The sequence below is a fragment of the Selaginella moellendorffii genome, unplaced genomic scaffold (genome assembly GCF_000143415.4).
Source record: "Selaginella moellendorffii unplaced genomic scaffold, v1.0 SELMOscaffold_17, whole genome shotgun sequence".
NCBI classification, from domain to species: domain Eukaryota; kingdom Viridiplantae; phylum Streptophyta; class Lycopodiopsida; order Selaginellales; family Selaginellaceae; genus Selaginella; species Selaginella moellendorffii.
This window is the reverse complement of record NW_003314278.1, coordinates 797,281-807,235: the sequence shown is the minus strand read 5'-3', so window position 1 is coordinate 807,235 and position 9,955 is coordinate 797,281. Positions and strand designations below refer to the sequence as shown.

The window sequence follows — 9,955 nt, the reverse complement described above, 5'->3', positions numbered from 1 at the left end:
TTGCGTGAAGCTTCCCGAGTCCCCCGCTGGAATATCCTGGTCGGACCGTGTCAAACCACAGCTACGGTCGTCGTTTCAAGACCAAGAAGTAACGCATGCAAAGTTTGAGCAACGTGACCGCGAGCACGATAGAGATAAATAGCTGCCCTTGCCATCTGGACAGCCTCACTTTGTTCCACGACCACCGCGAGCCACAGGGAGCGCGAGAGATTAGCGATGGAGGCTGTCCGGTTGCAAGGAGCTAGGGTTTTGCGGGATGCCCAGGGCGGCGACGCTAGAGCGCTGCTTGGATCGCGGGGCAGCAGTAGCAGCAGCAGCAGCAGCAGCAGCAGCAGCACGAGTGGGCGCGTGAGGCTGCCGCTGCGCCGTTCCAAGTCGAGGCTGAGTGTGGTGGCGCTGGATGCTGCGCAGCCATTTGATTATGAGTCTAGGAGGATGGAGCAGATGCACAAGGAGAGCAAGCTCAAGGTCGGGATTGTGGGCTTTGGAAACTTTGGACAGTTCCTGGCGCAGCGGATCGTCAAGCAGGGCCACGCTGTGCTAGCGCATTCTCGCTCGGATTACTCGAGCTTGTGTGACGAAATGGGAGTTTCGTTCTTCAGGTATGGAATTTTCCCTTCTTGCATGTATCTGGCGATTCCATCGCATTCTTCGCTCTTGCTCGCAGGGACGTGGATGACTTTTGCGAGGAGCATCCCGACGTTGTGTTGTTGTCCACCTCCATCCTCTCGACTGAAGCCGTCTTGCGATCTCTGCCGCTTCAGCGCCTCAAGAGGAGCACCTTGTTCGTGGATGTTCTTTCCGTCAAGGAGTTCCCAAAGACATTATTCCAGCAGGTAATCTCTATACTGTTCATGGCCCGCGCATTGGTTTCTAAGCTCGAGATGCTTGCTCCGCACAGGTCTTGCCAGCCGAGTTTGACATTTTGTGCACGCATCCCATGTTCGGGCCCGAGAGTGGCCGGGGGAGCTGGAATTCTTTGCCACTTGTTTACGATAAAGTGCGGGTTGGAAGTGGCGTGAGGGACGAACGCTGCCAGAGGTTTCTTGAGATTTTCGAGCGAGAGGTAACGTCACCTCGTACGACTGCTTCCTTTTTCCTGAACTTTTCCTTGTGCCACAGGGCTGCCGAATGGTAGAGATGTCGTGTGCAGAGCACGACCGCTTCGCTGCGAGCAGCCAGTTTATAACTCACACTGTTGGAAGGTTTGTTGCAGACTCTGCCACTTTTGCAAATTCGCTCACTCTCTTTCCAGGATGCTGGGAAAGCTGGAGCTGGAGTCGACTCCGATTAACACCAAAGGATACGAAACACTTCTTGACTTGGTAAGATTGCAATGCCTCCCCCAATCTTTTCTCATCAGGCGTGCTCTCACCTCAGGTCCAAAACACTCAAGGCGACAGTTTTGACCTGTACTATGGCTTGTTCATGTACAATATCAATGCCACTGAAGAGGTAATATGGCTGAAAATCACGCAACTTCGTCATTGATCCCTTGTTTCTACAGCTTGAACGACTGGAGCTCGCGTTTGACGCTCTGAAGAAGCAATTGTTTGGCAAGCTCCACAATGTTCTGAGGAAGCAACTATTTGACGTAGGGAGTGCAGCAACCAACCATGCCGTGGCCGTCGCCTCCACCGCAGCAACTGTTGCTGCTTCTGACAAGATTAGCAATGGATCGGGTGTTGCTGCTTCAGAAAAGATTAGCAATGGATCTGCGGTCTCACAACTTACGCTTGTAAGCACTGTGGAAGAGGCCCAAGGCCACCAGTAACTTTGCCACACATTTTATTGAGTAGCTGTGAATAAACATTTTTTGGTAGAAAAGGTACCTCGCTTGTTCCCGGCACGGAAAAACGCTACAAACAGGTAGAGATAGATGCTTTAAAACAGGTGATGGTGATGGTGCTTCTTCCCTTCAACTTCGTCCTCACGGCGTTCGGTCGTCTTTACGGCGTGGTGCTCATAGAGGGCATAGCCTCCAGATCCGAGAGCCGCAACCCCAGCAATTTCCTCTTCGATTTTGTGAGTGCGAGCGTGCTCTGGATCCGCCTTCACCTCGTGTGCTTCATACTGCCCCCCAACACCAAGACGTTAAGAAAAAAATACATGAAATCCTTCACTGCAGCTTACCATTGCAAAGGCACCAGCTGCAAGAGCTGCGGCCTCTCCATAGTGTTCACGTTTCCTGTCAGCCTTCACCTCTTGCTCATAAGTCCCAAAAGCTCGCTGCTCCTCTAGCTGCTGCTCACGCTGCCGTTCCTCGTAGCTGGATTGAGGAAACTGGTGGCCGTAAGCCGCAGGTGGAGGATTCGCGTAAGGGGACTGCTCGTAAGACGACTGCTGATATGAGGACTGCTCGTAAGGCGACGGCTGGTAAGCAGGATTCCCATAAGCCGCTTGATAAGGAGAATTTACATCGTTGCCATAGGCTGCGTCCTGCTCCTGCTGGTGGTGGTGGTGGTGGTGATGAGCCATGCCTGCTGCAAAAAGGAGGCGGCTTAAATCAGAATCGGAGCCTCCCAGAAACACGCTTACTTGCTACCAAAATTGCCAATCACGGCTATTGATAGGAGATGATCCGCGTGATGATTCCCACCGCCAGTGTCCGCCCTTCGCTCCGCAAAACAACTCGTCCAAGGCCACGAAACTTTATATACTCTTGAACACATAATCCCCGCTCCGGTGCCACCTGAACGCGATACAAAGTCAAACTTGCTGAAGCCATCGAGACTAAAAGGAGATATACCTCGACCAACGCGCTTTGGTTAGACGTCAAGCAACGTGGGGACCGCTTGACGGCTTGGCCAGTTTTTGCATCGATCAAAGCCGTCAGATTCGTGACAGTACCTGGCTCCTTTGCATGATGTGCATGCACAACCACCTGAAGAATACTGCGTCACATTCCAAACACCAAAATAGAAACAAACCTGGGCACCGGGAAGCATCGGGAACGCGAGTTTCAGTGTCAGGATTCTCAGTTCGAAACGCGTGGCAATCGGGACCGGGTAATCGGGATGGCATAGAACTCCCCCGGGGACTATCACACCGGCATCAACTCCCTGTAGACCAATATCCACGCCATCACCGGCTCTTGCTGCTTGCAGAGCTTTCCCGTCCTGCTCTAGACTTTTGACAACCCCCACCTCCCTTGAAGGCATTACCATTACCTGCAACCAAACAAAACCGTAGAAACCAAATAGATGACGTGATGATAAAAAAGTGGAGGCCAACACACATACCTTGCTCCCAATTTTTATGGCTCCACTCTCGACTTTCCCACCCGCAGCAGCAGAACCAAGGGAACGTGATCTTACGACTTCAGCTACAGCCAGTCTGAAAGGCTTGGCGATGTCTCTCTCCGGAGGCTCAAGCCTGTTTAGAGCGTCAAGGAGCGTGCCGTCTTTGCCTGTGTACCTGGTCCATGGCAAACCAGTTAAAGATGATTCCAAATCATGAAACTAAGAAATGCTTACCACGCTCGAAACAATTCATCACTCGGAGTTGAGACCAGGTTCTCTCCAGCGATTGCACTGACAGGAACGTAGGACACGCTCGAGTCCCGAAATCCACAATGTCGTAAAAACGGAGTAAGGATGCGCTTGATCTCTTCAAACCTCTCTTGCGAATACTGCACCTCATCCATCTTGTTCACAGCTACAACAAGCTGGCTTACTCCAAGGCTCCGAACTAATTGAGCATGCTCTCTTGTCTGGCCACTCTCGCGGCCTTCTGCTCCCATTCCAGCTTCAAAGCCACCTTCCGCGGCGTCAACAACAAGAACAGCAGCATCAGCTTGCGAAGCTCCAGAAATCATGTTAGGCACGAAGTCCTTGTGACCGGGGGCGTCCAACAGTACGACACGTAGTTTAGCTGTCTCAAAGTGAGCCACGGCAACCGTTATAGTAACACCCCGTGCCCTCTCCTCAACGCCCTCGTCAAGCGCCCAAGCGTACGCAAAAGAACCTTTTCCCTGTGAAGTGAACACGTCATGACATAAAAGACTCAAAAATAAAAATGATACAAACCATCTCGTTAGCCTCCTTTGTGTTCTTGTGCATTTCCTTGTGAGAAACTCGTCCCAGGCTATACAGGATTCTTCCCATCAATGTGGACTTGCCAGCATCAACATGTCCAACCTGCATGTTACTCGTTGATAAATCAAGACCATGAGGAACTACTTAAAGCTTACCACTACAAGGTTTAACAAGCTCTTCTCCGCAGTTTTTGATCCTAGGTGCATCATCCATGGCTCGGGCTTGTAGCTTTCCAGCGGCAACCCCTTGTTACTCGTAGACTGCAACCGTTGCTTTGAGCTTTCTTTGACGTCTTCGCTATCACCGTCAAGGACCAGGCTCTTTTTCAGCTTTTCGGATACGCCGTGCTCCTTGTCGCTCAGCTTGCTCTGGTTTCCAGGTGAATCCGAAGTAGGCGCTGCTGCTTTGGACTTTGCTCTTGCATGGCTGTTAGCTGGAAGCAAAGAAAGAGAGTCAGTCACATAAGATGGAGAGAGAAAAAATAAAAGCTTTTCACCTTGCACGGGCTTTTTGCTTCCTTGTACTGCTCCGAGTATTGCATCATCTGGAGAAGGTCCGTCAAACTTGAAGGGCACTGTGCAAGGGCCACTTCAGCCCAAATAAGTTTTCAGCAACTAATCAAGCTCAAACAAGGCAGAGCTACCAAGCACCAGAGCTGACTCTATCGAAAGTGAGGCTGACTGACCTATCGGGGAGGAGCTAGAGGAGGACACAAGGTCTCCGTCACTGCGTGACTGGAAAGTTTGCTTAATGCTCTCGGATGTTATGCCTTTCTTGAGTGCCAGAGGAGGGAGAGGAGCAAACAAGGACGTTGCAAGCTGCGAAGGCTCAGCCCTTGGACGCGCACTTCTAACTGCATTGATGGATTCAATCGGGCTACTACGATCGTTTTGCTCAGCAAGTTTTAGAGTGATTTACCGGAAGCGTGAATTGGAGCTGGAGAGTCTCGCACCACTCCACACATCTCACACGACTGATGTTCCTCCAGATTATCGTATGTACAGATGGGGCAAGCCCAGATTGGTTGCTGCGGCGCTGTTCCTGGAAGAGATCCGGAGATAAATCCCGCGCTCGTCGATGAATCTCTTACCCGGAGCTGAGGCTGAGCTGCTGTCGGCGTAATCTTCCTCCTCGTAGTCATCGTAGTAGTCATCATAGCTGTCGTCGTAGTAGCTCTGCCGGCTCCCCTTGCGCGGCATTGCTCGACACTGATAAACCCTAAAAATGCCGAAGAACCCTAGATTCTGGGGAGCATGAATGACGAGGACGCGACGGTGATTGCGTGCTTGGATTCCGCGGATGCGATCCTCAGGCTTCGCGATGTGCTCAACACGCAACTCCAGCAGGCAAGTGAGTGCTACATCGTCTAGCAGCTCTTTTTACATCGCATTTTCTTCCAGGGGTGGATGGAGATGGCGCGTGCTCGCTACTCCATGGGGCATTCCAGGATCAACGAGTCGCTCTTCAGCATGAGAGCGCACCGCTCGCTTGTGTGCGTTAGCGGTAAGCTCTGCTTTGCGCTGGATCGAAATCAAAGCTAGGGCGATTTCTTCACAGAAGGCGAGCTGGAGATCAAGCCAAGCGGCTCTGCGCAAGGTAAGTAGCTTCTTTCCTCGTCTCTTAACTGTGCCATTCTCTCGCATCCAGAAGAAGAAGAAGAAGACTCGAGTGACGATGAAGTGGTGGTACGAGAAGATTGTTTCGCCTTGCGATGTTGTGGTGATCGTCGTTACATTCGCAGATGATGGACAGCAAGAGAGTGGATCCCCTGTGCTGGTTTGGCAGCCTCGTCTCGCCTCACTTGCGAGCTTCACAGCAATCCTTCCAGAAAGGTTCGTGCACAACACTAGATAGAGTGAGTAATCGCGATCGCTTTTTTTTTTTTTCTTTTTTCCTCCAGCATTGCGGACACTGGTGGAAATCGCGAACGCTCAATGCGACGCACAGATCCAGTGCGGTAAGAACGATTGCTTTCGGCATCGAATGTTCTTCAAATCAACACTCACTCTCTTTCTTTCCGATTTTTTGTGTTCTTCCCAGACAAAGTATCGAGCGGGAGGGGTCCAAGCCAGTAATTACGAATGACGACGATGTTGCTGGCTGGCCAAGGAAAACCAGGTCACGAAATCACGATCTACCCACGTCTGCCCTAGCCGGCACGTGTCGGTGGATCTCCAAAACGGCAGCTCTGTTTTGTGTAGGAGGACCTAATATATTTCCATGCTCTCTTTCTTTGCGCGTCTTTCTGGTCGCGGGCACGAGCTGGGATAGAGGAGGAGGACGCGGTCGTCTCCACATCGCCAAGGCACAGCCCTCGAGCGTGAGTGTGTTGGTGCGGTAGATCTGGTAGATCTGTGCGTGTGCGTGTGTGGAATCTCAGCCGATCTACGCCAGGCCGCCAGGATGGTGAAGATCTGCTGCATTGGCGCCGGGTATGTGGGCGGGCCGACCATGGCGGTGATTGCCCTCAAGTGCCCCGAGATCGAGGTGGCGGTGGTGGACATCTCGCTGCAGCGGATTGCGCAGTGGAACAGCGAGAGCCTGCCAATCTTCGAGCCCGGGCTGGACGAGGTGGTGAAGGCGTGCCGCGGGAGGAATCTCTTCTTCAGCTCGGACGTGGAGAAGCACGTCGCGGAGGCGGACATCGTGTTCGTGTCCGTGAACACGCCCACCAAGACGCGCGGGCTGGGCGCGGGCAAGGCCGCGGATCTCACCTACTGGGAGAGCGCCGCGCGCATGATCGCCGACGTCTCCAGATCTGACAAGATCGTGGTGGAGAAGTCGACGGTGCCCGTCAAGACCGCCGAGGCTATCGAGAAGATCCTCACCCACAACAACAAGGGCATCAACTTCCAGATCCTGTCCAACCCCGAGTTCCTGGCCGAGGGCACCGCCATCGACGACCTGTTCAAGCCCGACCGCGTGCTCATCGGCGGCCGCGAGACCCCCGACGGCCAGCGCGCGGTGGCGTCGCTCAAGGCCGTCTACGCGCACTGGGTGCCCGAGGACCGCATCCTCACCACCAACCTGTGGTCCGCGGAGCTGTCCAAGCTCGCCGCCAACGCCTTCCTGGCGCAGCGCATCTCCTCCGTCAACGCCATGTCCGCGCTGTGCGAGGCGACCGGCGCGGACGTGTCCGAGGTGGCGTTCGCCATCGGCAAGGACTCGCGGATCGGCCCGCGCTTCCTCAACTCGAGCGTCGGCTTCGGCGGCTCGTGCTTCCAGAAGGACATCCTCAACCTCGTCTACATCTGCGAGTGCAACGGGCTGGCGGAGGTGGCCAGCTACTGGAAGCAGGTGGTGCACATCAACGACTACCAGAAGAACCGCTTCGTCAAGCGCGTCGTCTCCTCCATGTTCAACACGGTGTCGGGCAAGAAGATCGCGGTGCTGGGCTTCGCGTTCAAGAAGGACACGGGCGACACGCGCGAGACGCCCGCCATCGACGTCTGCAACGGCCTGCTGGGCGACAAGGCGCTGCTGAGCATCTACGACCCGCAGGTGTCGGAGGAGCAGATCCGCCGCGACCTGGCCATGAACAAGTTCGACTGGGATCACCCGCAGCACCTCCAGCCGCTGAGCCCCACCGCCTCCTCCAACAGCGTGCGCGTCGTGTGGGACGCGTACGAGGCCACCAAGGACGCGCACGGCATCTGCATCCTCACCGAGTGGGACGAGTTCCGCAAGCTCGACTTCCGCAAGATCTACGCCGCCATGCAGAAGCCCGCATTCGTCTTCGACGGCCGCAACATCGTCAACGTCGACGAGCTGCGCGACATCGGCTTCATCGTCTACTCCATTGGCAAGCCGCTCGACCCCTGGGTCAAGGATCTGCCAGCCTCCTCCTGATTGATCTTGTTGTGATCTGAGTAACCAACGCTAAGCGCTTTCGCGGCTGGCTGGCCTCCTTCCTACTTGAAGAAGATTTTTTTGTTTCGCAGGGGCTTTAAAGAGCCACCATTTTTTTTCATGATCCATCTATCTAGGCACTAGGCAGTAAGTTAATCAATAATCGAATCGTTCTTTTTGTTGGGCACTTCAACTTTTCGCTTCTTGTTTGTCACTCATTATAACATCCAAGTTTGCTTGTATTCTTTCTGGTCTATCTAGAAGAGACATGAGCCACACAGCGAAAAAAAAGGTTTAAGTATAAAAAAATGTCAGAATGTCTTTGCTACCACTTTTTTTTTTCAAGATCGAGTTCGATTTGGGCACTTTTCTTGTCACTAAAACATCAAGTTTGTTCGTATGTACACTCACTAGCTGGTTTTGAGCCTCTCGAAGAGGATCACGAACCACAAAACAAAAAAACAAGGAGACCAGAGAGTATACTAAGCAGAAAAGATTGTAAGAATTTCGTCGATATCTATCATGCCCGTCACGACCCGGACCGCAGCACCGCTACTGACGCAGACTTTCCACGATGTAGGACGCGTACAGATCCCTGAAACAAGCAAAGAATCACGGCTTTAGTCTAGTGTTTTCTACGCTAGCGAGTGAGAGTGTATCCCACTCAAGTCCCCACACTCACATGGAATGCTGGATCGCCTGCACGGCGTTTTCTGCTGGCAGGAAGTCGTTCACCGCCACGGTCTTGTTCTCGTTCTTCTTGTCTGACTCCCTCCAGTTAAAGAAAGCAGACAAAGAGAGAAAATTCCAACACGCTCACACAGCCGGCACACAAAAGGATACAGTCCTCGAAGAACCTCCGGATCTCTGCCAGCCTGTGGGGTGGGAGATCCTTGATGTCTTGGTAGTGTGTGAACTCGGGATCGTCAGCGCACACGGCGATGATCTTATCGTCCTTCTCGCCCTGGAGCGGTCCACCAATTAATCTTCCATATGCATTCAGACAAGAGCAAGATGATTGTTACCTGATCAATCATCGGCATCAGTCCAATCGCTCTCGCTCGCAGAAAGCATCCAGGCAACACAGGCTCCTGAAACCCCCACCGTAGTAACTTCGTCTTACAAAAAGAACACTACCTGCATCAGGACCAAGACGTCCAATGGATCGTTGTCTTCGCACAGAGTACGAGGAATGAAACCATAGTTGTGGGGGTACACGACCGACGAGTACAGCACCCTGTCAACCTGCGCAGTTTAAAAATAAGAAGTATCCAAAATGTTTGTTCTCCTCAATCAAACCTTGATGAGACCACTCTTCTTGTCCAGCTCGTATTTCACTTTGCCTCCTTTGCTGATCTCCACAACCTGCACACGAGGCCTCACTCACCATCAAGCTCAAGATCAATCGCGGAAAATGGGCAGCGACTTACACAGTTGAAGACGGCAGGTGCTCCGGGGCCTAAGGAAAAAACATTGTGTGTGAGCGATTCCTTCCTGCATTTGAAAGAAGCAACAAAGACGCAAGCTTTACCGATTTCGAGATCGTGCCAGGGATGCGCCGCGACGGAGCGGCGGGAGAGCGACGAGAGGATGCGCTTGTTAAGCGGGCTTTTGGCAGAACCCGAGTTCGCGATCGGTCCATTGGGCGTCGACATCGCTCTGCTCGAACTAGAGCAACAAAAAAAAAAGTTAGGGAAGAGCGATGAAACCACGCGTGCGATCCAAGATTCCAGAGGACATCTCAGAGAATCCGCATTGCGCATTCTACCAAAACCTACGCTCACCAGATTCCAATCGAAATCGAGCCAAGGGGAGATCCTCAAGCGGTAGCGGCAGCGCCGCCTTTTTGGACTAGGTCGCCTGCTGCGAGATCGCAGATCCGCAGCGCTTTCTTCCGCTCAAAATGCGCACACGATCGATCGTCGCGCCCTCGTCTTCCTTTTCCCACTCAAGAACGAGCTGCCATAGCCCTGTAAAGGAAAAAATGTAGGGTATATATACCAGCACCTAGGCGCATATTCGAACATACTGCCACGTCACTGGGAAATTTGCGAGAATTCAGCCATAAC

At 52.9% G+C, this 9,955-nt stretch overlaps 6 protein-coding genes across 12 annotated transcripts; 3 read left to right on the top strand and 3 right to left on the bottom strand.

The window, feature by feature from the left end:
* The first annotated feature begins 71 nt into the window (after nt 1-71).
* Nucleotides 72-1,827, top strand: LOC9642993 (arogenate dehydrogenase 2, chloroplastic). Its single transcript, XM_002971630.2, has 7 exons — nt 72-602; nt 668-836; nt 902-1,066; nt 1,123-1,205; nt 1,256-1,325; nt 1,381-1,455; nt 1,508-1,827. Exons 1-7 carry the CDS (start codon nt 217-219, stop codon nt 1,772-1,774), a joined length of 1,215 nt encoding a protein of 404 aa, XP_002971676.2. The 5' UTR covers nt 72-216; the 3' UTR covers nt 1,775-1,827.
* Nucleotides 1,751-5,292, bottom strand: LOC9640201 (HBS1-like protein). 4 transcript variants are annotated; one of them, XR_002992551.1, is made up of 13 exons: nt 5,128-5,292; nt 4,956-5,078; nt 4,723-4,890; nt 4,534-4,611; nt 4,193-4,470; nt 4,029-4,139; nt 3,477-3,973; nt 3,243-3,417; nt 2,931-3,170; nt 2,750-2,884; nt 2,539-2,692; nt 2,134-2,483; nt 1,751-2,073 (listed from the first exon to the last, which is right to left on the bottom strand). XR_002992551.1 is itself a non-coding variant. In XM_024676233.1 (12 exons), exons 1-11 carry the CDS (start codon nt 5,234-5,236, stop codon nt 2,564-2,566), a joined length of 2,043 nt encoding a protein of 680 aa, XP_024532001.1. In that variant the 5' UTR covers nt 5,237-5,292; the 3' UTR covers nt 2,387-2,480; nt 2,539-2,563. The 4 variants fall into 4 exon arrangements, 1 of the variants encoding a protein (XP_024532001.1); XR_002992552.1 differs by lacking the exon at nt 4,723-4,890 and having other exon boundaries at nt 5,128-5,291; XR_002992553.1 differs by lacking the exon at nt 4,723-4,890 and having other exon boundaries at nt 4,534-4,581; nt 5,128-5,291.
* Nucleotides 1,885-2,478, bottom strand: LOC9642992. The gene is made up of 2 exons (XM_002971426.2): nt 2,134-2,478; nt 1,885-2,073 (listed from the first exon to the last, which is right to left on the bottom strand). The coding sequence occupies exons 1-2, from the start codon at nt 2,476-2,478 to the stop codon at nt 1,885-1,887; spliced, it is 534 nt and encodes a 177-aa protein (XP_002971472.2).
* Nucleotides 5,250-6,401, top strand: LOC112346715 (coiled-coil domain-containing protein 115-like). 4 transcript variants are annotated; one of them, XM_024676243.1, is made up of 7 exons: nt 5,250-5,383; nt 5,438-5,540; nt 5,595-5,633; nt 5,688-5,722; nt 5,779-5,869; nt 5,938-5,994; nt 6,078-6,269. In XM_024676243.1, exons 1-7 carry the CDS (start codon nt 5,291-5,293, stop codon nt 6,110-6,112), a joined length of 453 nt encoding a protein of 150 aa, XP_024532011.1. In that variant the 5' UTR covers nt 5,250-5,290; the 3' UTR covers nt 6,113-6,269. The 4 variants fall into 4 exon arrangements, with proteins under 4 accessions (XP_024532011.1, XP_024532010.1, XP_024532012.1 ...); XM_024676242.1 differs by having other exon boundaries at nt 5,685-5,722; XM_024676244.1 differs by having other exon boundaries at nt 5,253-5,387; nt 5,685-5,722.
* Nucleotides 6,402-6,416: 15 nt separating this feature from the next.
* LOC9642991 (UDP-glucose 6-dehydrogenase 3) lies at nt 6,417-8,073 on the top strand. Its single transcript, XM_002971629.2, has one exon. The coding sequence runs from the start codon at nt 6,441-6,443 to the stop codon at nt 7,884-7,886; it is 1,446 nt and encodes a 481-aa protein (XP_002971675.1). The 5' UTR covers nt 6,417-6,440; the 3' UTR covers nt 7,887-8,073.
* Nucleotides 8,074-8,195: 122 nt separating this feature from the next.
* LOC9642990 (soluble inorganic pyrophosphatase 1) lies at nt 8,196-9,853 on the bottom strand. Its single transcript, XM_002971424.2, has 9 exons — nt 9,671-9,853; nt 9,418-9,554; nt 9,317-9,345; nt 9,186-9,251; nt 9,024-9,131; nt 8,912-8,977; nt 8,730-8,850; nt 8,569-8,650; nt 8,196-8,481 (listed from the first exon to the last, which is right to left on the bottom strand). The coding sequence occupies exons 2-9, from the start codon at nt 9,539-9,541 to the stop codon at nt 8,439-8,441; spliced, it is 639 nt and encodes a 212-aa protein (XP_002971470.1). The 5' UTR covers nt 9,542-9,554; nt 9,671-9,853; the 3' UTR covers nt 8,196-8,438.
* Nucleotides 9,854-9,955: the final 102 nt, after the last annotated feature.

What these genes read in the sequence shown, in the direction of transcription:
- LOC9640201 (XM_024676233.1), bottom strand. Translation starts at nt 5,236, where the DNA reads ATGCCGCGCAAGGGGAGCCGGCAGAGCTACTACGACGACAGCTATGAT. An exon ending in CTCTAGCTCCTCCCCGATAG is followed by an intron (nt 4,612 to 4,722) that starts GTCAGTCAGCCT and finishes GCCCTTGCACAG; the next exon opens with TGCCCTTCAAGTTTGACGGA. An exon ending in CGATGCTTCCCGGTGCCCAG is followed by an intron (nt 2,885 to 2,930) that starts GTTTGTTTCTAT and finishes AGTATTCTTCAG; the next exon opens with GTGGTTGTGCATGCACATCA.
- LOC9642992 (XM_002971426.2), bottom strand. Translation starts at nt 2,478, where the DNA reads ATGGCTCATCACCACCACCACCACCACCAGCAGGAGCAGGACGCAGCC. An exon ending in CAGCTGGTGCCTTTGCAATG is followed by an intron (nt 2,074 to 2,133) that starts GTAAGCTGCAGT and finishes GTTGGGGGGCAG; the next exon opens with TATGAAGCACACGAGGTGAA.
- LOC9642993 (XM_002971630.2), top strand. Translation starts at nt 217, where the DNA reads ATGGAGGCTGTCCGGTTGCAAGGAGCTAGGGTTTTGCGGGATGCCCAG. An exon ending in CAAAGACATTATTCCAGCAG is followed by an intron (nt 837 to 901) that starts GTAATCTCTATA and finishes TGCTCCGCACAG; the next exon opens with GTCTTGCCAGCCGAGTTTGA. An exon ending in ACGAAACACTTCTTGACTTG is followed by an intron (nt 1,326 to 1,380) that starts GTAAGATTGCAA and finishes CTCTCACCTCAG; the next exon opens with GTCCAAAACACTCAAGGCGA.
- LOC9642991 (XM_002971629.2), top strand. Translation starts at nt 6,441, where the DNA reads ATGGTGAAGATCTGCTGCATTGGCGCCGGGTATGTGGGCGGGCCGACC.
- LOC112346715 (XM_024676241.1), top strand. Translation starts at nt 5,712, where the DNA reads ATGAAGTGGTGGTACGAGAAGATTGTTTCGCCTTGCGATGTTGTGGTG. An exon ending in ACAGCAATCCTTCCAGAAAG is followed by an intron (nt 5,870 to 5,937) that starts GTTCGTGCACAA and finishes TTTTTCCTCCAG; the next exon opens with CATTGCGGACACTGGTGGAA. An exon ending in CGACGCACAGATCCAGTGCG is followed by an intron (nt 5,995 to 6,077) that starts GTAAGAACGATT and finishes TGTTCTTCCCAG; the next exon opens with ACAAAGTATCGAGCGGGAGG.
- LOC9642990 (XM_002971424.2), bottom strand. Translation starts at nt 9,541, where the DNA reads ATGTCGACGCCCAATGGACCGATCGCGAACTCGGGTTCTGCCAAAAGC. An exon ending in CTGGCACGATCTCGAAATCG is followed by an intron (nt 9,346 to 9,417) that starts GTAAAGCTTGCG and finishes TTTTTTCCTTAG; the next exon opens with GCCCCGGAGCACCTGCCGTC. An exon ending in ACGTCTTGGTCCTGATGCAG is followed by an intron (nt 8,978 to 9,023) that starts GTAGTGTTCTTT and finishes TGGGGGTTTCAG; the next exon opens with GAGCCTGTGTTGCCTGGATG.